The following is a 26,170-nucleotide window of genomic DNA, read 5'->3' on the forward strand; positions in this document are numbered from 1 at the left end:
GATAAAAACAATTGTAGTTTTCGAAACTAGTCGTGTGTAATGAAATAAAACTCAATAAGTGGTAGTATACAAGTGTTTAATGTTTTCAAAATAATCAACATGTCATTTCACAAATTTAATACCGAAACAATAAATAAAACAAAACTTTGAAAATTCAACAATTGTCGTTAAAAAATAAATTCATGTCGAATCAAGAATTTATATCACGAACCTTCTATAAAATGACGGAAAATTATATTGCGAATCCACCCTTAGGGTAGGAGAAGAGATGTTTGGAAAACGGGGTAGCGAATATCCCCAAGCTGTTACTAAGAGACATCATGACACTTAAATTAATGGCAATCACTATTAATTAAAATTTTAGGTATCATTTCAATAGGATATTTTAAATAATTTAATTTAATGTCTCCGCTATATTATCGTTCTCGTTTCGACAAAAGTCACTAAATATATAAATGGCGCTTGGCACTTTTAAGTTTAAAATATATTTCTACATTTTGTGACTTAAAAAAAAGCTATGCATATTTGTTTTTAAAAATACATCATTATAATTAGATTAGAAAGTTATAATAATGAAGTTATAATTATACAGACCATTTAATGTTTTGCATGTTTTATCGTTGTTTTAAATTTTTTATCAAAAAATCATGTTCATGAGTAATTGTAGATTGCTGGTCAAATAGATAAATGTTGAAAAATTAATGTGTTTTCACAAAAAGGTATTATTTAAATATTATAAGATAAAACTATTACAGTGAAAACTTTGTTTTTGAGCTAAAGACACGATGTGTATATCAATAATATAATCTAAGATAGTTTTTTTGTTAAAACATTTATGTTGTGTGTTTTTGACACCCGAATAATGAGATATTTGTTTCATTCTAGCATTCTGATATCTCCGACAGTTGCTTTTATTATATAAGTATGAATCTAGTTAAACTGAAGGAACGTTACGTAACTTTATATCACGTACTCCCCGTAGGAGGAATGACGACCCTCGGTACCTCCCGCGGAGCGCCCTATATAAGGAGAGGAGGCTTCGTGGCGCAGTCACTTTGTTACGTCTCCCCGGACTCAGCAGACACCCTCATCTCCAGCCTCCGCCGAAGAAACCCCTGTCTATTCAACAAGTGCTGAAACTCACTGAAAAATTTTCAGCCAACTGCAGAAGAGTTCGAGATTGCAGTAGCATCAACAAGTATTGTCAGGTAAGTCAAATATTATCAAAATATAAAATACATCTTTAATTTAATTTTTAATTTAAATTCATTAAATTCTTTATTTAATTTGATCGACACGTAAAACATCTTAAAATTTATTGGTGTAATTAATTTAAATTTTCGTAACTTTATAATTAATAGCAACATTCGGTAATGACCAGAGTTTCTTTGGTAACATTAATAAGTTTTAACAATAATTACATCACCCTTATAAGAACAATTAAAATGTCGATATTTTTTATTAATTTTTTTATTAATTTTCATAAAATATCCTTTGTATAACTTAAAAAATAAGTTTGTCATTAAATTAATATACCATTTGTCTTATTTACACATAATTATAACGTTATATGAAGGTATAAAACAATTTTATAAGAAATTAATATACGAAGTAATAGAATAGAATTTTTTTAAATGTTTATAAATTTTCAATAAAGTAATTGTTTATAATAATGAATGTTTGAAATACAAAGTGATTTTTTATTTTATTTTGATGAATAGTTTGTTCAAAACCACTGTACAGTGATTGAATATATTTTTTTTTACGTACATATAATGTATGTTATGTTTTTATGGATATTTTTTACAAATTTTATGAAAAGGTAGCACACCGCAATAAAAATAATAACTACGTAAAGCCAGTTGGCTTGGTAAGTTTTAAATTTATTTTTTGTCAATTTATTTTAAGTTAATATGCATACTACAACTTAGTCAATTACAGTTTATATCAATGCCAACGAAATAGTATACACGTGTAAATAATAAAAAAAACAGAAAAAATAATACACGTAAAACAAACTACATATTTACCATAAAAAAAAAACCATCAATATTTAACACGTATGTTACATAATCGAATAGGAATCGACAAAAACTAGAAATCATAAAATGAAAAATATCAGCATATCATACATTATAAAAACGCTTTAAAAAAGATTATATACTACATATAATCAAATCTATTTTAAACAAGGTAAATAAAAAATATTTTAAAAAAAACGGATTCGAAACTTTTTTGTGATATATTTTTATCAAATTTTACCGTCATGATGACCGGTCATGATGATTTCACGCTCCATTCATTTTAATGTTTTCAAAAATTGATTGTATCCCAACTCAATATAATTCCATGGTTCACCATGTGATATTTTATAACTAAATTATTTTGTAACATAGTTATCTAATCAACATTTTGTTAATATTTTTTGAAATTCATCCCACTCGGGATGATTTGTACCCTAAAAATCAGAATTAAAATAATTAAACATCAGAAATTTACTCCGTTTTCATTCGGAAACTAAATTAATTTTGAATTTAAAAAACATTAGATATTTGTAATTCTGAGATTATTACTTTAAAAAGGGTTGTAATAAGCTGTTTTGCTACGAAATACAAATATTTAAAATGTTTGATTTAGATAATAATATGCCGGTTTCGAAATAACTGTAACTTATTCAGTAAAAAAGTGATTCAAAATATTTTGTTAATTTAAATTTTGGGTTCCAAAGTGGTTTAAAAAATACGAATAAATCAAATAACAATATTTAGTAAAAAACAATATTATAATATGAAAATCAAAAATATTAACTTGAAAAAATGAAAGCATAAATTCTTCCATTTTAAAATGACTTCACTCAGTTTATAAATCAGATAATAATTTGATACATTAATTCAATTTTCAACAATTTGTAAGCAATTTTATGAATATTGGAGCTCAATGAGTTTGAGTTTTTGCACGATTTATTTAATCATTTTTCATACTTTTAAAATAAACTTACTTACGAGAATTAAAATAAGGTATCTATATTTCTGTTGTAACTGCGAGTGATATCCAAAAAAGTTGAGATTAAAGAAAAAGCGAAAATTTTCGGAAAACTTTGGCGTTATACATCGAAAAAACGTCACTAAAATCGTATAAAGTCGTAAGGTGTACAATTTCATTTAGATCCTTCCGTTACCTGTGTAGCTGCGTTGATAGACGATGCCAGAAAATCATTTTCCGTTTCCTGTAACCGGAAACGCAATTCTACCGGAAATGTTCGCCTTATTTGTGAGCACATGGCAATGTGATCCATGTTTCGTTTTTTTTAAAATAGATGGTCATTGGCATGTTTATTGCCAAAAGCAAAATCTTCCAGCTAACTAAAGCAGTATTGTGATACAGGTTAAGGTTTGTGCGTCGTGCATTTGTACATATATTAGTGGGCTAAATAATTGAAAAAAATAAATAAAACATGAATTATAAAAATACTTGTAGGATGAAATATTAAAAAATTACAATATTTCATATTTATGAAAACTAACTAACTAGTTTTTATAAATATGAAATATTAAATTATTTCATATTTCATGTAATTATTTTTTCATATTTATGTAACTGTAAAATCTGAGAAAATAAGAAAAATAAGGGAGTAGGACCTGGTATGGAGTAGAGGGGTGAGAGGTATAGGGAATCAAAGGAAAGATGATGTGAAGAACAGTTATGGCAAAGTATAATTAAAAATTAAATTGTCACATTTTATCACATTGATAGGCACAAAATAAACGGAAATTATTTTTAATAATAATTGGAGATTAAGTCTTAATGTAATAAAATTTTCTCTTACTTTTTCTTCAAATTAAAGTTCATCTTATCACATTTCATCTTAAAAAAATATTCTGAGTTAAGAATCAATAATACAGTTGAATAAATAAATAACTGAAAATCATAAATACATAATAAATGGCATAAAGACTTTTCATTTTAAGAACATTAAATTAATTTTTCTTTTTTATTCAAAATTGCAGTTGACGGAGTTGTATATGAATTATGTATAAAGAAAACTCTTTATACATAATTCAAAAACTGATAATTACCATGATATGTGTATAATACGAAAATAATATAAAATGAGAATCAAAGAATTTTTTTGGTATTTCCACATTAAAATACGATTATTTTGATATAATTACAGGCTGTTTGTTTCCATAAAACATTTTTCTACATGTAACTGAAAACAGTTTACCCTAAATGTTGGGGTTGTTTGAAATATTATGTTAGCTGATTTCCTTTTCCATTTTGTCAAATCGAATAATAAAAGAGCGTACTTACAAAAACATTGGAATCTTTTTCAATAACCCTGATTGAATTATTCGGGACTCTCGAAAATTTTCTACCTTCCTTTTAAATTTCATTAAAATAATAAAAAGTAAAATAAACCTTATTCAGATTTTAATTGAAGTACCCTCGGTTTTACGTTAATTAAATGTAAAAGTAAAAAATTTTCCCCCTGTTTCTTTCAAAATATATATACCTATTTTAACCAGGTTATACAGAGCTTCTAAATTATTTAAAATAATCTTGCGATAAATTAGTATTGTTTTTCCTCCAATCGACGGAATAATTTCGCTTTTCATGATTTTAAAAACACATTTAGAAACTTTTATTGTAACTTTTAGATTTTAAATGATACTTGAGATAATTTGAAATGTAACAAGCTTTTGAAAGCTAAAACTTTGATTTGAAAGTTAAAAATCACATACTTTATTTTATTATGGTTTACATTAAGATAAAACTTGAAAAATATTTTGTCGTAAAATCTGTATGATTTACACTTGTGAAAATTTTATAAAAACGTTTTAAGATAAAATAAATTCATTATTTGATGAACAAATACTTTCACTGTTATTCCAATTGACACTAAAAATCCTGAAATTCGGATTTTTCTCTTTATCTGAAGAAACAAGGAAAGAAAGCTATTCAAAGCTAACAAGATGTCAACTCACCTTGCTTTAAAGTAACTTAAATTGACTTTAAATTCGACCTAAGTTAAATGCAACGCTTTAGGAAGGATTTTCCAAGGATTTTATCACTCTTTGTACTTCGTAAAAAAAAGAAGAACGACGCCATATTTGAATATTCTTGGCTGCGAATCCTCTTTTCAGAAAATTTCTGAAATATTCTTGAAACATTTCAGGAATGACGCACGAAACATCAGATGAGCCTTCAGACGTTTCACTCAAACATGTTATTTGATTTGAATATCGATTTATTCCCCATTCGTATATATTTTCAAATATGATAAGACTGATAAAATGTAACCAGTTTTACATTATATATCGTCGTTCGGTTTGCAACACCGCGTATGCGACAAAAAACAAAATGTTCAGGAAGCGAAAAAGTTATTGACATATTCGCGGTGTTATAGTACAGACAATATACATTACATTTCGCCCTTAAACATGACGATTCATACATACGGATATTTTGTGTATACACCATCATGGAGAAAAGGGTAACGAATCAAATGGCATTAAAAAGTCACTTCTGAAAAAATGTCGAATTCGCGGTATTGGATGCCGAACGACGATATACATATCAGGAAAACTATTCATGGCGTAGGTACTCTATCTCAACATTGTATTACTTTATTGTATTTTTATAAGCTAGAAAAATCATTCCATGGTATCTAGAAAAAATATTGACAAAGTATATAAAATTGATTTTTCATGTGTTCAACGTTTGCCTATTTTTTCCATTATCCACCCAGATGTTGATATACGAGCATACATATCGAGGGTTAGTTTAGTGATTAGCATGCTGATCACTCGGTTGGATGCTGCCGTTCGAAACGAATTTCCGTCAGTTTTCCTCTGCTTCTATTTCTATTTGTATCACAAGTATGATAGATGAAATCCTAAAAATTATTGATAAAAAAATTCATAAGCATTTTGATTCTATGGAAATTTATGAAAATATACGTAAAATAAACCCAATAATATCAATATATCCTTTAGCGTTCCAAGAGCACAACTTTAAAATCTAACCTATGCTTCACACACGTTGTCGAAATCTTTTAATGCATTTTTAGTGTCGGATTGTGGACCCGTGGTTAGTGTCGTGGACTCTTAAGTCAGAGTTTCTCGGTTCGAAACCACTCTACCATAATTTGACACCTATTTCTAATAATGAGCCACTTAGGCTTACAGTAATAGTATGAAATTGAAATATTTGTGTAAATAATAAAAACATAAATATTTCTCTTTAAATGAAAAAAAACTAATATCATATAAAAGAGTTAAATTTATTTTTTACATCTCATGTTTACATGCCAAAAAATAATATTAAAAATAACTCCTACAATTGGAGGTAATCCAGATTTATGAACAAGTATTTAGACACACTTAAAATGTTGTAGAGTTGAATTCAGTATTTATACAGACTAAATACCAAATAATTGAATACAGACCAAATAATTGAAATATGATATTATATTCATCATTATCATTATTCGCTATGTACTCTCGTGTTCAAATGACAATATAATCAATCTAATTACAAGACGTTTATTCATGTGAAACGTAAGTAATTGGCGTGTCCAGAGATTGACAAATTGCGTTCTTCATCCCATCGCTTAATTATGGACACCTTCAAGGGATCAAAGTCATTAATATTTGGTCAGGAAATAATTAAGGATTTGAATAAGGTTTGATCCTTTATCCTTGTAGTATTTTGCAGCTTGCCTTTTAAATTAAAGACTAAATGACTATATGACCGTTCTGGAGGTCCCGGGTTCGATTCCCAGGGAAGGGTAAAATAAATATTTTTTCACGCTTATATTTATTCAATATTACCCTGGACTGGTGCCTGAAACGGAGGGCTGATCACCTTTCCTTCATGTGTTAACGATCAATATAACACTGCGTTTATATGATGCAGTGCCCTATGCACCATTGGGGTGAGGAGAAGGGTTTGAAGAATGACTATAAACTTTGATTTGTAAGAGCATTTTATATAACCAAGTATTTGAGCAATAAGCCTCCATAGTATCGTGTTAAGAGCTTAAGGCTATCGAGCTACAGGTCCCGAGTTCGATTTCCAGGAGAGTCAAAAGATATTTTATTGATTTTTTTATTTTAATATTTATTTAACCATATTTATAAAATAAAATAACATATAAAATAACTATATACTTTTTTCCAAATGTATTTTATTGGACCGGTGATCGAGTTTCGTTGTTACCGGTATCACTAGACTGGTAAAATATAAGTGGAAAAAACGAGTGTTTTTTTTATTATGTAAAATGCAGTTCTACCAAGAAATGTCAGTACAAAACTTAAACATTTCCTTCGTGTATTTAACTATCATGATAACACCGCATATATCGCTCACTCCTTTCAAGAACGTCATAAATCAAAAATCGTCAATTTTTAGTTGTGCATGTTTTCGGAATGCCCAGAAAATGTACTATATCCCAGCAAAAGAGGCATATTTTTAACTTAATATTTACCCGATACAGGGCAGAAAGTGTTGTTTTTGCATTTTGAAGAAAAGGTATTATTTAATAATTTTTTTAAATATACTAAATATTTTTCAAATGGAGAAAAAACCTTCAGAATTTACCTAAAAAGATCTGTTGCGCAGTAAAAAGTTCAGTAAGTGGCTTGATATTTATTTTTAATACATTGTATTATATTTTTAAACTTTAAAAACGTTCTCCTGAAAAATCAAGTATTTTGATTTATGACGTTCTTGAAAGGAGTGAGCGATATATTATGTGCCTTGTGCATAGTTGGGTGTGGATAAGGTTTAGAAGAAGAAAATAGATAAGGTTTAGAAGAAGAAAAGAAGGATGAAAGTAGACTGAATGCAGTAGAAATGCGTACTCTTAGAAGAATGTCCGACAAAACGATGTATGATAGATGTGCGAATAGTGAAATAAGGAAGGAATGCAAAGCTGAGATAAGCATAATCGATAAAATTAAGAAAGGTGTGTCGAGATGGTTTGGACATGTAGAACGAATGAGTGAGGAAAGAACGGTAAAACAAATTTATGAGACGAATGTAAGTGGAAAAAGGAGCAGAGGAAGATCGAGAAAAACATGGCACGCTCAGGTATGCCAAATACTTGAAAGTAGTCAGGTTAGGAGTCGTAAAAATCGGCGTGAACGTGGAAGAGGCGAAGAATGTTTGCAAAGACAGTGGTGTGGCGTTCTATTCTCTCTGCCACCCAAGCGGGGAAGCGGCGTGATGGTTAGTTATTTAGTTAGTTATTCAATATATGCAATATCGAGTTCTACTGGATATAAAGAATAAAAGCTTTCCTAAACCTTCCATAGATGGCTCCAGTGAACTCACATGTATAGTGTTATGAAATTAATAATACATGTAGGAGTTCCATAATGTAAGTAGTGTGGTTGTCAATTATGGTTAGCGTGGTGAAAGTTGCACGCGTGTAAAATGATCATTTAACCAGCTAATGGCAGGTTACATTCCTTGTTAATACCTAGACTTATTCTTTATAATAAATTGATTCTTTTTTGCATAGATTGAAGATCACTTCAAGGGTATACATACTATTTTTTGTTGCGTTAAAAATAATCGTTATCGATTGGAAAAAGATATGTTTATCTTTACTTGATTAAGGGATTGATAAACATGCTTTAAAAAAACTGAATAATGATCTGAAAACGGAGTATTTCTTTATTAGATATCAAAGCTTATCAATCGCAACAGATAAAAGTTTCTTTTCCTCTTGGAAAACATTTATCGTTCTTCGCTAGTTATTTTCTTAGTGAGGTTAAACTACAAAGATTTCCAGCCAATCAGCACATTCCAGATAAATTCGCGTATGATTAATGGCGAAAGGTTTTCGTTTTCCGACAATTTTCTATTAGTATTTTCAAGAAAAAGGCTTTGGTTTCCAGTATGGACAGGAAGTGATTGAGTTTTATTAGCGAGCTTATCGTGGAAAGGCTTTCACTAATGGTTTGGATGTGTTCTGTCTGCGGTTTAACTTTGGTTTATTTGCGGAAAATGTATTTTTATTTATAAGTGATGAAATGATTGGGACTGAAATAAATGTCGATTAATTTTAATTACTTATTTCAGTAAACCATAAAAATATTTTATTATTAGATATATAAGTTTAACACGATGATTGAAATATATAAATAAAATATTTTCCTAGAACTATATTTGAGTAAAGTATATGTAAACACGATTAATTTCGAGACCTATATATGTTTTCATCCACAAGTGAAAGCTGCTGATGAGAACAACTGTAGTTCTCGAAACTAGTCTTGTTTACATTAATTAATTAACTCAAAAAAGCAAACAAACAAGCGTTTTTTATAAATTCAAATAACAGTATTAATTGTATTAACACAATACTATTTTAGCACTGATGAAATAAAGATAACTATGGTTTTATTTGCATAAAAAAATAAAAAAGTATTAAAAAAGTATACATTTACCTTTTCCATTATAGAGTTAATTCAAAGGTTAAACAACATGAAGAAAAATATTGTACAATACGAACTAAACGGAGAGCAAAAATGTATTTAAGTAAGTTGTAAAAAAATAAAAAATAATTTTCAAATAAAGTTAATTTCTCGCCAAAAGAAGATGGTTCTAAAATGTTTTCATAAACTGAGGGAACTGTTACAATGATTAAAATTACATTCTCGCAACCTTGTATCGTGAAACGACTATGCTTTTTACTTAAAATGTTAATATTACGTTTATACTAAATATTAAAACGTTTTTTCCTCACGGTACTATGTAATATTTTAACATGATCTTTTTACGGATATGAGAATCCTTATTACATTACACGTTAAGTCTTTTTTATTATAATTAGTATAAGTAAATCATGCTTGAAATACAAAAAATCTTGTTAAAGTGTCATTTCATCCTAAGAAATGATATGAAATTGTCTCATGAACATTTTTGTAAGAAGAAAATAACGGGCTAAGTAAAAAAATGTTTGTATTTTATCAAACAAAGTCTTTCTGAATTAACAAGATTTCAAACAAAAATAATCAGTTTTTATATTTATTGATTTATTCATTATTATTTTTTTATAAAAAGATATATACTTATGTGTTTTTATTATTTACAAAAATACTTCAATTTCATACTATTTCTGTGAGCCTAAGCGGCTCGTTATTAGAAATAGGTATCAAATTGTGGTAGAGTGGGTTCGAACCGAGAAATTATGACTTAAGAGTCCGCGACACTAACCTCGGGACCACAACCCGACACAATTATATCAGACAGAATTTATTATAAAGACAAAAATAGGATAATAAAAAAAGGGAATTAAAATATTGTAAAACAAAGAAGATAAACTTCAATGAAACAAAAATTGTGTGTAATGATAAAATAGAAAACACACTTAGTTTTTATTCATACATTTCCTTCAATATTTATTATATACCATATGCAACATTTTTATTCTGTTTTTGTCCTATTTATAAATTTAACGTTTAATACCCCGATTCGTGTTTTTCATTCTTACTTAAAATTAATAATAATTTGTTGTTTTTTTTTCCCAAATAACGCTTTTCTAATATTTGTTTCGACAGAAATATTGATAGCATCAAATATGGAAATCTAAATTTCATGGGGTTCAACTTCTCACTCCGGATTTTTCTATGACAATACTTGTGACCCATAATAAATTGGATGACATCAAAGGAGAGTCAGACCAGAGGATTTCATATTGGTACAAACATAGTTTCAAAGTGTAAGAATATATCCTTTTTTACTGTTGAATTTCACCCACACAAGAAAAATAAATGTATTTCCCGTTTTTTTTATAGATAAATTATTTATTTTAACCTTTACCTATACAAAATGGTGCAAAGAGCACTGAATTGTATCGTTGCAGTGTTATATTGATCGTTGATTACATCAGGGCTTGGTGATTAGTTCTGCGCTTCAGGTATCAGTTTCGTATTGGGTAATATTAAATAAATTTTTGAGTTAAATATCACTCATAATTATTTTTAACCCTTCTGGGTTGATTTGATTTGAAAGAAATACATTAATTTGACATTTGACTGTTGAATTGTAGTCAGTTAGTTTTGCCATTTCAACATAAATAGACTGAATAACCATTATGCACGTCGTAGGTTCGGTGAATGGGCCAAAAACAACATTCAGCTTGATTCTCTTTTTGTAAGCAAAATTTTGTTCACCGACGACGCACATTTTTGGTTAAATAGCTATGTCAATTTGCAAAATTGCCGAATTAGGATTGGAGAAAACCCAGAAACCTTGGTCGAGACGCCTTTACATCCATTAAAACTCACTGTTTAGTGTGGTTTATGGGCAGGTGGAATTATTAGCCCATATTATTTTAATGACAATGCCTGCCATAATGTAACGATAAATGGAAAGCGCTACAGGACCAAGATTACTGACTTCTTTGTACCTCAGTTGAATGGCATTGATTTAACACAGCTTTAGTTTTAAAAAGATGGCGCAATATGCCACACGGCGGGTGCCATGTTGCATCCGCCGTGTGGCATGTTGCAATCAATTTATTGCGGGAAATTTGAATTTGTATACCTCTAAAAAAACACCCTATAAATATATAAATTTTACGGTGAACGTAAAATATCTCACATATTTTTTTTGGAACATGAATGTTCCCCGTATTCCCTTAAGAAATATGTCGGGAAGCTGTGTGTATTTTCCGACTCCCGTGTAATATTCCTGGAGAGAAGCCATAGAAGGAAGAAACCAAGAAATAAAATGACTGAAACAAATTGAATATATTTTTGAAAATGTTTGAGTTCACGTTTTAATGATATAACATGAAAATAATTTTCGAATATCTAATTTAGATGTCGGGAAGGAAAATAATTAAATCACTAATCTCTCTGCTCTGTCACGTTGAAATTAAATAAGAGTGGAATATTAAATGACAGACAGATGCTAGATGGTTTGAAAAGGCATTTACTTGTCAGTTTTTATTAGCATTCTCTAAATATTTCTTTAAATTCATTGAAAATATTATATTTATTCGGAAGTCATTTTGTGGTAAAATCTATCAATTTTAAATTAAAGTTTTACTTGGTTAATACCACTATTTCTTTAAACATATTGTAACACGTGTTTCTATACATTCAGTATCATTTTCATACGATGTTTGTATTGTATTTACCGAGTAAAATTTAATTTAAGAACGCTTGTATTTAAACAAACTGAATTAAAGTATAGCTTTAGAATAGCGATCACTTAACCAGTCCGCCAGTCCGTCAGTCCGCCTCCGTAGTGTAATGGTCAGTCACTCGACTACCATACTGGAGGTCTGGGGTTCGATTCCCAGGGGGGGGGGTCAAATAAATATGTGTGATTTTTCACTCTTATATTTATTCAATACTACCCTGGACTGGTACTTGAAGGGGAGGGCTGATCACTTTTCCTTCATATGTTCATATGATGAACCAATGCCCAATGCAACATCAGGTGCGATTGAGGGTTTGCAGAAAATCACTTAACCTAGCCTTTGACAGTCATAAGCCCTGTAAATGCCCATACCTCCATATTCTTCTTCATCTATATTGACATGTAATTAATGTAAAAAATAACTCCTAAGCTAAAAATAGCTTCTAAGCGGAGAAAATCCAGACTTGTCAACATGTTTCATATTTTTATTAATCAATGTTGAAATATCAATAAAAAATCTTTATTAATTATAATATAAAAATAATAGCTTAATTTTACAAATTAATTTGTTTTATCCTTAAAACTCATTAATGATCATTTTCACAACCCGTAAATGTCGCTTAGTGTAATATCATACAATATAAATAATGATCGTTAAAGCCTTTTACTTAGCAACACTGTAATAACCAGATGCACTTTATGGGCTATAAAGCTTAATGCGATATTGTATTGCAACCAATCTCGGTGCAGTGTAACAATTACTTTTAATACATCGTGTCGTATACCATATTTATTCTGCGAAACATCGAAGGTGGTATCTTATTTCTAGTTTAATTTGCGAAAGCTCGTTAGGAGCTTTTTCTTACTTTTCTGCCCGCCAGTATCGGGATTTCTCTAGATTTAGCGCAGTATGTCAAGATTTTTGTTTTTTCTTCAACCCCACTCGCGTTTCTGCACTCCTGTATTTTTTTTGTTGTGAATTCGACAAAATAACGCTGAAAAACGTTAACAAGATAATAATTGCTGTGAAAATCTAACCTTATATTTTGAGTGCGTCCGTATCATAGTCAAAAAAATGTTTTTATAACACAAATACCTATCAAGATTTTTCAAAAATATCTCAACATTGATGAAGAATTCCTAAGGAAAATGGAAATCTTGGTTTCAAGAGGGTTTGTATTTGCTGGTTTAAGTGATCACTTGATACGATATGTAATATTTACAATTTTTACCATTATAGACAAGAATATAACTCAAATTTTCTACAGTTCAAAAGTCATAGGCGACACACATAGTTTTGTTCAAACGAAATTTGAGTAATATGGTAATATTATATTATGATAATCATGACTAGAATGGCGAATGTTACTCATTGTTTAAAATTATTACAGGTCGCAAAACCAGTAATTATACAAACGTCTACAATTCTGCTCGATTTTTAAAAATTGTTTTTCGACAAAACATCCAAAGTACAAAGATTTATATTAATTATGATAAGATCAAAATACATATTTCATGTGCGCATACCATAAATTCAGCCAGCTCTGAAATTGCTCATTATAAAATGGGAATGAAGTAATACAAATGAATTTTACCATTGTAATTTGCTGTTAAATAATTGAAGGAATGATATTTAACCTCTGAATTTTGTTTGTTTTTCCAATTTACTTCCGTTCAAGGTAAAAATAAATATTTTAAATGCGATAATTACTTTCGAATGGTAAATTTGGAATTGTATTTTCAACGAACATTTTATATTTAACCTTCCTAGTGCGTAGTAGGGTAGTTTGACAGGGAACGTCTAATGAGGTCTTACAGACCCCAACATTAGAAATTGATTATATAACCTGGGATACATTTTTCTGTGATTTATGGTTTTCTATTTATTTCCTTGTAATATACATAATACAATACATACAAATATGATTTACTTAAATAAACCAAATATATATAGGTACCTATACATATCAACAAAAAAATATTCTTCGCTTTTTCCATATTTATGGATTTTCTTAAATAAACTCGTCGACTTTGGAGTCAAGGATTTGAAATACTTGATCTGTGTTGTTTATTTTCTCTTTAGAGAAAAAAAGTATTTGAAACATGTAAATATGTTCTTTGCATATAAAGAACATATGTTCTATTAATATTTTATTAATGTTCTATTCTATTAAAATACATATGTATTTATTTGATTCAAAACATATTGTTTATAAAAATTAGATCATTTAAAACCAGTCACTGGGGTTTTAAAGGCCACCTACAGGTACTCCTATGGTTAGTTCCAACGTATGTAGGGCGGTTAATCCATAAACTGTGTAAAAATAATACAAGTTACAGTAAAAGGTGGAACGTTATATGACGTTGAATATATAACATTATTAATCTGCTGACAACGGTAACCTTTTAAGGATTCTCGTCTCTCTTAATTCGGTAATTTCAATTTGGCGATGACAGTTAGTTCACTAAATTTTCACGCACTTACCTTTGAATTCACTTACTTCAAACCAAATTTATCTCCATTTTATAATTAAATTACATCATTCAAATCATCAAATGGGAACTAAACTTTTGTTAAAGACATTTATAGAACGTAATTATAATTTAATGGAGCTATAAGTATAATTAAAATGTAACTTTGTTTTAAAATCACAGTAAATATTTTATAGTGATTTTAAAACAAAGTTATATTTTAATTATAAAATGGAAAGTCACAAAGTATAAGTAGTTCATGAAGTTTTTTAATTTGTACATTAGAACACTTGTTTAGTACCACTTAAGTTGTATTTATTTTAACGACTATTTTGGAACCTACAGTCTTCGAGTCTGAATATAAACTAATAGTTCACTGGAGAATTTTAATAGAGACATCTATTGGTGAGTTGAATGAATCTTTTTTATTGAGCATAAACTGTTTCATTTGTATGTGAGGTCCTAATCCTGGATTATAATCACATACATGAGAAACGCCAGTATATTTCAGCTTATTATTTGACCAGTTAAATTTACAACATTTTGAGTATGTCCAAAAACTTTTTCACAAATCTGGATTATCTCCAATTAAATGATTTTTTTTCATATTATATTTCAACATTTCAACATACACACGTGTAACATTCACCCATGATTGACAACCACACTACCGTAGAACGGGGCTACTTGAACTTTGATGTGTTACTTGAGCCCAGTACAAAAATATTTAGATCGTGGTATCGATCGAAGTATCGTGACAATAAGTGTCACCTGTCAGGGAAACAATAAATCATGTCGATACGTTCATTATTGTAGACCAAATACAGATTTAAATATTTTTGTACTGGGCTCAAGTAACACATCAAAGTTCAAGTAGCCCCGTTCTACGATACTCAAATTCTTAGAAGTTCTATATGCAATATATGATGCAATTTCGAAACATTGTACTTATATTAATCGAATTTCACTAGACACGAAATGAAATGATTGATGAGATGAAAGAATATATTTATAAACAATCTGAAAATATCCTTCAATCAACTGTACCGGCATTATATAAGACATAATGGTATGGAGATTTTGAAAGCCTATCAACTGATATAACATCGTTACATGTACCGGTTCGGACATGTTGAGTTCTCTACAATAAATCTTTTGTATTGTGAAATACTTTGGATATGTTAGCTTTACAGAAAATTGAAAGACAAGTTAGCTAACTGAAGTAATAAGGATTGTCTGGCGTATAGCGCAATACGGAATAACCTCTAGCAGGACATAGAAAGGGCATTACGGTAACAATGTGATTTGTTTGAATATCCGTACAAAATTATAAGTCTGAAATTATATAATTAAATTCCATAGAAGAAGTTGGTTGTATAGTGTATTTGCATGCTGGTATAGTGTATTTGCATTCTGACTAAGAAACGGGTATATATTGAAACCGGAAGACTAATACAAATATATTATACTTATATTATGTATTTATCATTTCGATAAACTTTTTGACGACAAGATTTTCTTCTTCTTTCTGGTTCCATCCCAACTTATGGTCGTTGTAGACTGTTGGGGTCAGCTCTCCTCGTCCTCAGGTTGTAGGTCCTTCTATCATATATAATGTCATACAAATTTGACAATCTTGATCACGCCAAGTTTTCCTCGGTCTTCCTTTGCTTCTTTTATCTGCGATTTATAATTCTGTTTCATAATTCTTTCCTCACTCATTTATTCCACACGCATTAACCATCTCGTCACACCTTTCTTAATTTTTATCAATAATGCTTATCCCAGTCTCGCCTTTGCTTATTTCACCTTTCGAAGGACCTCATTTAAAAGGTGGTTTTCATGACCTTGTTAAAAATTAAAATTTCAGGTCTTAATTCTTTTATGTAAGAAAAACAACTTTCTTCAAATTTTTACCCTGTTCTTAATAACAATTCGTTAATTTGTTGAAATTATTGGAATGTGAAAAATATTAATTTCGTTTGATTTCCAACTGAGTAAACTACCTTTGTAGTATTTAGAGAGAATACCTTCATTGCTCAAAGTGCTTTGTATCAACTCTACCGACGCCTCAAGTATCTAACTGACTGCCTTTTAAAATGGACTCACTTTCTGATTCTATCTCTGTTTTTCTCTTGGCTGCATACTTAGGTTTGTGCTTGATCAATTGTACAATTCATTCGAATGAATATGGGTCGGTGTTTTGTAAAAACTTTCCGAAATTTGAACAATCTGGTTTGTCAACCATGAGTAGAGCGGTGAATGTTAAGTTGTGTATAAATCGATCACTCAAACCACTCGATGACAAGCCGTTAGCATAGTTGATGCGCATATATCTATATTTCCACCTCGACTTCATTATTCATATTGAGAAGTCAATAAAAATCTAGTGTAATGAGATTTTCAATCACAGGTAAAATGGTGAACGTTACACAGTGTATACTAGTGATCATTTAAATCAGCTAATGACAAATCGTAAGCTCTGTAAATGTCCAGACCTCCATATCCTCAACGCAATATGCTACCTTATCTTATATGAGATATTAACGAAATCTTGATAATATTAAAATACTTATTATAGCATTTTTCATATTTTAGCATTTTTTTTATAGCTAATACATTAATAGTGTTGCAATGTATTCTTTATTAATATGTACTTGTCAATTTCGCACTGTGCTTTTTTATGTGGTTAGTGTTTATATTAATTTATTTTGTGTTGTATCGTTTGTAATTTCTAGATTTATTTATTTTTATAATGTAAATGAATGTCTCGTCATGGGTTCTGCTTAGTAAGGCGTTCATCAAAAATGCAATAATGTATTGTAAAAAGTAATAAATATAAACAATGCTTAGTAGTTCTTAAATAGTTAAATTTTGATATAATAGTGAACTACTATACGTTATTTATTGATTCGGCATTGACTTTGTTGAATAGCATGATTATTTTATTAATTTTTTTAAATTTGTACCAGAAGATGAAAACGTGTGTCGTTATCGAAACTAGTCGTAAATATAAATAAAAGTCATTAAAGTCATATATTCAAGTGTTTAATTTTAATAAAATAAGTACTTTGTGAATTGAAGTGAAATTTGATATTTTATGAAAACTGCTAAATTTGCATATTATCAAAACATACTGTGCTTCAAAAAAACCTCTTTGATCTCTGCTGTCCTTATGAAAATTAATGATATAAATCAAAATATATATTACTTATTACGTCAGGGTGGGTTTCCCTGAATAAAGGTTGGATTATATATTTATTTATGCATTGACGTTTAAACGCTGCCGTCACCTCTACCGGTGTTACATTAACTTTGTTTTTCATCCCCTCGTGTCCTGTGGGGAAGTTTTCATTTATTATATTTCAGAGCCGATTTATCAAAACTCGCAAAGAACTGCTGTCAAAATTCTTATAAAGGATGATAAGAGAAATATTTTTGGGTGTAAAATGAAGGGAAATATTTAATTTAATGAGAATGAATGATGAAGATATGGAATTAAGTACTTAAAAGATTTTCTTTGTCAGTAATAATATAAATCAGGAAATATTAAAACACATCTAACGGTAATTAGTTGGATAATTAAAATTAATTTAGCTTCTGATTTTGAGTTATTTTAATGAAACCTAATCATGATACATCTTTTGCCATTCCTCAGTTTATTAAAAATAATAAATTATTTATTTTTAGTGCTTTCATTTTTTTTTTTTTTCAACATCGTTATTAGGTTAACGCAGAGACCATCATAGTCTTTTCTTAACAAAATTAATATAGCCACTATAACCTTTATATCAAAAACGAAAACCGAAAGAAGATTTTTACTAAATAAGGGTAGAATACCGTGATGATGATTCGCAAAATATTTTTTTTAAATGGAGTTAACGTCACCAGGTCATATTTTAATGAAAAATGAAAAAAATATCATTACATGTCAATCGGTTTGGTCTTGCTAAGATATTTTTTAAAGGGAAATATTTCTGTTTATTTTAACATATAACATACACAAACATTTCTGTTTCATATTTTTTTAGGCAAAAATGACTTTATATTTAGTTATGTTAATATTTAATAGAACTCAAGTTGTGGTGCAATAGGCCAGAACGTAGAAACTTTGGCCCTGTTTCAACCAATTTATTGCAATAATTTCAATGTGATTCAGAATGTGAGTAATTTATCTGCGTCCTATGTGCCCATACCATCTCAATTGTCTTTCCTCTGCCTTACTATTGATGATTGTTACACCCAAACTTCCACAAATGCGTGAACTTTTTATTTTGTCTCTAAGGGACACTCCAGCTGACTATCTAAGCATTCACATTTCAGCAGTTTCTAGTTTCCGTAGAGTAAGTGTTATATGTACATATACATCGTCCAGCATTCGAAGCCATAGATAGGTGAGGCTCTAACAATTGGTTGACCAAATCACAATATTAAGAATGCTCTTAAAATACTAAAAAAATTACAATTATATTAATGTATCATCCATATGGTGAACAATTCAGTATCTAATAGAATAAATAATTGTGATTAAAAGAAAAATGTTTATTTATTTGCAGATATAAGATCAAGATGCAGAAATCTAGTAGCGTGATTGGGTTCGCAGTGGTGGTTCTCGTCCTTGTAGGAGCGGTATCCTGCGCCGCAAGGCCTCCGAGGTCCGATCCTTCCTATGGAGATATTATGCAGGTATGTTAAAGCAACTCACTTTTTTCCTACGAACAATTTTTCTAAAAGCTTCTTCCAACCGAAGACTGAAAAATGCTGTGAATATCTATTTTCTACTTCTGAAATTGCGACGTACTTTTAGTTTCAAGTAGCTTTTGAGAGAGAGGCACTATGTTAAACATAAGTTCATAAATACCTTAGATCGTAAGTACATAAAAATATATTATATTAAAATAATTAATTAGGGTAGGCAGTAGAGGCAGGTAGTAAGGTGCGGAAGGTACTACTTAGTAAGGTAGGGTAGGTACTAGTTGCGTTTTTATATGTCACTTGGGTAAGTTAGGGTGGGCACTGCTTTTCTGCCTATATGAATGCACGCCCCTATTTGAGATGATATACATATGTACCTACATCATCATTATCATTCATAATTATAAAAAAAACCTGTCTAAACTTTTAAAGGATTCTTTATCACTTAACATATTTAAGTTACCTTAAGTAAATCCTTATTCTCCATCTTACTCCTCGTTTTTGAGGGTTGTGACCTTTGTCGAAGCAATGACTCTTCTCCAGTAAATAAATATCAATATCAAGTAAATAGAAGTTGCGTTTTAAAATCAGCGTAAAATACGGATGTTCAATCACGGTAGAGTGATGAATGTTATAAGTCCGGAAGTCCAGAAAATACTCGCCAATACCTAAAATGTATTTTTTCCATATTTAACACTTATTTCATTTTACAGCAACTTGTTCGTAGGTTTTGCTACAATAAAGTAAGTGCGCGAAAATTCGCAAATGTGAATAAAAGTGAATATTTTTTTTTAAAAGGAAAAACAGGTATTAATGAAATTTTAACGAGTTAAATAACGTTTTAAATGTTTTGATGGTCGTGAAAATAACACATTATTATCGTGTAATTAAGCTTCAATTAGAGAATCAGAGAATGAAACCAATAATGATTCTAAATACATTTTGAAAGCAAAGTTAGTCATTAGTTGTTCTTGCTGTATACGTGTTGAAAAACAGGTTAAAATATTAAAATTGTTGCTTGTTTCGAAATATACTATATAAATATATATATATATATATATATATATATATATATATATATATATATATATATATATATATATATATATATATATATATATATATATATATATATATATATACACATATATATATACATATTTATAAATATATATATATATATATATATATATATATATATATATATATATATATATATATATATATATATATATATATACATATATATAAATATATATATATATATATATATATATATATATATATATATATATATATATATATATATATATATATATATATATATATATATATATATTGTATGTAATTGATATTTTGACAACACTTTGCATGCAGACACGCGTTTTTTTATTCATAATAAATGTAATGATTACATGTAAATTAATCTATAACAGGTAAATAAATGTATTTTAAAAACAATTTCCGCAATGGTAGCTCCATCTATCGCTTAAATTGAATTGCACACATATAAAACATGGTAAGGGTAACTAATGTAAAATATATACGTTAGCACAAAACGGATAGTATAAGGCAAAAAGCAATTAATATGGAAATTTGAAACCCTTATTAAAAAGGATTTTTATTTTGAAATATTTACACATGATACGAAAAGGGATAATTTTACAACAAATTCATATTAACAAATTCAGACAAAAATGTTGTAATTTATTCAAGCAATTTCATAAAAATATGGCAGGGAATATATATATATATATATATATATATATATATATATATATATATATATATATATATATATATATATATATATATATATATATATATATATATATATATATATATATATATATATATATATATATATATATATATATATATATATATATATATATATATATATATATATATATATATATATATATATATATATATATATATATATATAAATATATAGTTCATAATTCTATTTGATTCAGATTGATATAATTTTGTCATCTTCGTCAAATATTGTTTTTTTAATGAAATCCTTACTGGTTTTAATGTATACTATTCACGTTAAAAAATATTGTATATGACAAGTAAATTCAACATCTCTATGTGATAAAATCGCAATGGCCTCAGAAAATTTAGATAAGTACTCTACTTTTAACCCTTATCTGCACCCAATAATGCAGTGTAGGGCTCTGTACCATATTGGCGCAGTTATACTTATATGAAGGAAAGTTGAGTAATCCATCGCTTTAGGTCCAGTATTAGGTGATAGTAATAAAGAAATACTGGTAGGAGGAAAACACATGGATAAAAGATCAATCTCATTTTTACTATACATGCTTAAATATAGTTATAAAGTTTTGCTACATACCGTACTTTACGAAATAACATTTTTTCTTTTACACATTCATTAAAAAGAAAGTTTTGTTTGACGTGTTTTTCCATGAACCGATTTAAAAGTTTTATTAGACGTGAATAAATTTATGTGCGAAAGTTCTCCAATATGTAAAAATGAATTTTAGCCTATTCAATATTGCGAAAGTTATAATAAATCAAGGAACCGTTTATTCCCTTTATATTCGGAAACATGAATTTCCTTATGTAAGCGGAATACGCGAATTTAAATTATTTGAGTTACATTTCGAGAGACAAATAATTACGCACCACCCGCGTTATCACGTTCGAGCAAAAACAATTATAACAAAAGCAATTCATCCTTCATAATTGTCTTGACATTTGAAAATAATTATTTTCAATTTTTAGTGAGGGGTGTCAAAATAATTGTCAGTAGTGTTATACTCTTATAAAATTAAACAACTTTGTTTTAACCACTTTTTTACTATTAAAAAAGTGTGTGGAAGTTATTGGTAAGGTAATGTGTAATTGATTATAAGTATTTTAATGTTTTTAATGTTTTACAATTTAATAAACCCTGATAAAAGTGGTTAAAACAAAGTTGTTTAATTTTATAAAGTTTATAAAATGTACCACAAAGTATCTGCGAAAAACATTCAAGAAATTATACTATAAATTAACTATAAATTAAGAAATTATAATATAAATTTACATTATTGACATCTCAACATAGATGAAGTAGAATATGGAAATCTGGATGATCACGTGTGCACTGTCATAAGATTGATGATACACGCGTGGAAGTGAAATATGAATGAAATATGTTAGCAAAAGAAGGATACAAGTTGAAACCGATGTATGCATGTTCAAATGATGAAATATGGAAATAATGCAAAGCTAAGATAAGCATTTACAATAAAATAAAGAAAGGTGTGTTGATCTGGTTTGGAATGTGGAACGAATGAGTTAGAAATGGAAAAGCATATTTATGAAGCGAGTGTAGTTCGAAATAGGAGCAAAGGAAGAGCGAAAAAAACTTTGCATGATCAAATATTTTAAATACTTTAAAGTGGTAGATCAAGAGTTGGAATAATCGGCGGGTATGCATAAGAAAATGCATGAATGTGGAAGAAGCGTAGATTGTTTGCAGATAAAGTGGTGTGGCGGTTTAAATAGACCTCTGCCTACTCCTGCGGTAAAGCGGTTAATGGTTAGTTGGTTAGTTAATTATAAAAAATACTTGTCAAATACTTTCCAAGCACAAGAGCTCAGCCTCTGTTTTGGAGAGAACTGCGTTTTCAATTTTTAGATTGTTAGAAATGTTTAGAAAATGAATATAAATGTAATAAATATAATAAAATGTAAAAAAACATTGTAACCATATGAAATATATAAATAAATAAAAAACTTATAAAAAAGGAATTCGTAGATATTTTCACTCATATCGGGGTTAATCAACTAAGTCTATTGATTTCTTATGTCACATAGAAAAAAAGTATTCAACATACATATTGAAGGTTCATATTTATTTTAAAATGTAAATCGTTTCGCGTCAAGAAAAAGACGATTTAAGACATATGAATGCCGTCAAAATAAAATTGAAATCCTCTACATAACGTCAATCTTATGTCACAAATATTTCTGTTTGATATGCAGGAACGAGATTTCCGTACGGTGATGTCTAATTTTCGAATACGCCTCTTGAAAACCTTCCTCTATCCTAAAACATCAATAAGAAATAAATTTGATTCCAAACGATGGAATTGAAATGTCAAAAAAAAATCATACGTTTTCTGAATCTTTTGACAAATACATAAAAAGGGTTTCAGTATAAATAAACGAAATGGATATTCACTAGTAAAAATATTATGCCATCATTATGTTTGTTTATTCATCGGAATTTTAGGCAAATAAATTTAAGTATCTCTCGAATATCCTTTGATTATATGTCAACTATTCGCCAATATTACTTTTATTTGGATCGATTTTCATCCTAAGCGAGGGACTTATATTTCAGATAACGCAGGATACTCGGGGATTTTATTTGTGGATTCGTGTTTACAATACTCAAAGTTAGATCCTTCGGATTTAAAGTATCAGCGAAATAAGGAGACTTGTTCAGAAGTAATTCAAGAATTAAGGGTGAACAACAAGAAGGATTAGATTTGGAAACAAGTTGAATTATATACAAAATCACACTTTAATTTGTTCTCTTTAGACTTTAGTATTTTTAAATATATTTCATAAAATACTTTAAGTATTATCCTAACTAACTAACTATAACGTCCCTTCCCGCAGAGGTATGCAGAGAGAATAGAACGCTACACTACTCTGTTTTTGGAAACATTCCTCGCATCTTCCATGCATACCCGCCGATTATTCTAACTCCTGACCTGACCGCTTTCAAGTATTTGATCCACTTAATCAAGCAAAGTTTTCATAAGAGTAGTACTGGGTCTGATGATGTCTGTAGCTATGAAACCTGGTCACTGGTCAAATAAAATAAATGCAGGAAAGACTATTTCAAAGTTATTATTTAATTGTATAAAATGCAGTTAGACCAAGATATATCAGTTCAAAATTTTAATCTAACACTAGTACATTGAAGTTATTTTTCAAGCAGACGCTACATAAAGCTTTTGTACTTTTTTTATTCAGAGGTGAATCTTTTCAACCCATTTTACTTACAGTTTTTTATTATTTTTCTATAAGAGGTTTAATAAGAATTCTTATTAGTTATTTCATGGATTTCGACAGGTTAAAGAAATAATTTAATTAATTTTCTACACATTTCTACTTCACAATCTTAAAATTAATTAAGCTGTTCTCTCTAGTAAAAAGACTTAGCTCTTGTGCTTGGAAAGGGATTTACACTTATCATTTACTGTCTATGTTTATGGGTGATAAATTAATTAATATTATTTCTATTTTAGTGTGTTTTTTTGTTTGTTTTTTCTTTCGATTAACATGTATATAAGTCAATTAATTTATTTTTCAACACTTTATTATTATTATTATAGGAGACAGTTCCCTTGGAAGGGTTGACTGGAGGGCTGGGAAGGTCCGCTGGAGGCAGCAACCACCTGATGCAGACCTCTCCCGAGGACAACGCTCTGGCTGCAGCCCTTCAGATCCAGCTGATGCAGCAATACGCCAACTACAACAAGTATTTTTGCTAAAATTATATTTTTGCTTTATTAACTACCTTATTAACATTGCTGATAATTCTATATTACTTCTATCGATAAAAAAAACTACTGAAAATCGTTTAAAAACGACTGTAACATAGACATGAAAGTCAAGTAAAGTAAACGATATCTTTACTACGTAGTTTAAACGTTCACTAACCATTAAATTGATACCTTGATGTTCTAGTTCGAGATTGATTGTACCTTTAGGGAAACTATTAGATTATACTATTATCTAAACTATTATTTTAATATTTCCATCTTTCTTTCAATCTCACACACGCACACACACACACAACCAAAATAAACTTGTCTCAATTTGAGTCCTAATAAATAAATAATTTTCAAACGTAATACAGTAATATTCAATATCCTGAAATAACGTTTCATGTCGATAATAGTAAAACTAAAACAAACAGAGTTATACAGCAGGGTTATTTATAACAATTCCTACTTTTAACCCTTTCCGGTCCCCCAAACTTAAAATAAAAATCTAGGTAGTTACATTCCAATTGGAAAAAAATCTGCTCCACATACTGTTGAAATAGATAAGACTGACAAAAATGTAACCTCGACATGGGACTTAAGAGCGAAAAATCGACGACGAATGAGATTCGACATTGGACCAGTAAGGGTTAAAATTTTTATATTTTTAAAATACTTACAATTATAAAAAGTCATTTAAATTATTAAATTACTTTCCAGCATGCGATCGCTGCCTTGGGAGCAGTTCCTGCGCGCGCCTCAAGAGAAACGTCAAATACGGTATCGCCAATGCTACTTCAACCCCATCTCTTGCTTCAAGAAGTAAGCTTCATCGATCACACAGCCAAGACGCAGCCAGTATTCAATATTATCAAAGAATTATAATAATTAATGTTGCTACTAGTTAAAAGATGTCGCTAAATAAGCGCATCAAATTAATATATATTATTCTCTAACGTTAATGAATATTCTTTAGATAATTATTATCAGATTCTATTACATGAGTTACTCTGTTTAAACGTTTGGTAGAAACGTGTATTTTCAAAGCAATGTATATTATATTTACTTGAAATAAATTTTAAAAATATAATAGATCCTGTAAAATATGTTTTTTTCTAATTTGACGAAGGTCTGATTGACTTTTGAAATTCAAAAACATTTTAAGATTTTTTTGTTGAAAAATATGTAAAATTAACTTGTTCATCAAAACATAGTATGTATTTTTATGTAAAGTAAATATAAATTAGGAAAGCGGTATATTGAAGGAGTAATTAAATGAAATGAGCAGAAATATCTCAAAATTGTTTTATTTCATTTATATA

The 26,170-nt window shown here is 28.9% G+C and overlaps 1 protein-coding gene across 1 annotated transcript; it reads left to right on the forward strand.

The window, feature by feature from the left end:
* The first annotated feature begins 1,055 nt into the window (after positions 1 to 1,055).
* LOC148298867 (uncharacterized) lies at positions 1,056 to 26,149 on the forward strand. Its single transcript, XM_088276582.1, has 4 exons — positions 1,056 to 1,208; positions 19,188 to 19,317; positions 24,696 to 24,841; positions 25,569 to 26,149. The coding sequence occupies exons 2-4, from the start codon at positions 19,201 to 19,203 to the stop codon at positions 25,672 to 25,674; spliced, it is 369 nt and encodes a 122-aa protein (XP_088132708.1). The 5' UTR covers positions 1,056 to 1,208; positions 19,188 to 19,200; the 3' UTR covers positions 25,675 to 26,149.
* The last annotated feature ends 21 nt before the right edge of the window (positions 26,150 to 26,170 follow it).

This window comes from Brachycentrus maculatus, unplaced genomic scaffold (genome assembly GCF_059751285.1).
Source record: "Brachycentrus maculatus isolate JH-2025_06_01 unplaced genomic scaffold, ASM5975128v1 h1tg001525l, whole genome shotgun sequence".
NCBI lineage: Eukaryota > Metazoa > Arthropoda > Insecta > Trichoptera > Brachycentridae > Brachycentrus > Brachycentrus maculatus.

Coding starts and splice junctions, on each gene's coding strand:
- LOC148298867 (XM_088276582.1), top strand. CDS start 19,201: ATGCAGAAATCTAGTAGCGTGATTGGGTTCGCAGTGGTGGTTCTCGTC. Junction 19,318..24,695: donor CCTATGGAGATATTATGCAG/GTATGTTAAAGC, acceptor TTATTATTATAG/GAGACAGTTCCCTTGGAAGG. Junction 24,842..25,568: donor CAATACGCCAACTACAACAA/GTATTTTTGCTA, acceptor ATTACTTTCCAG/CATGCGATCGCTGCCTTGGG.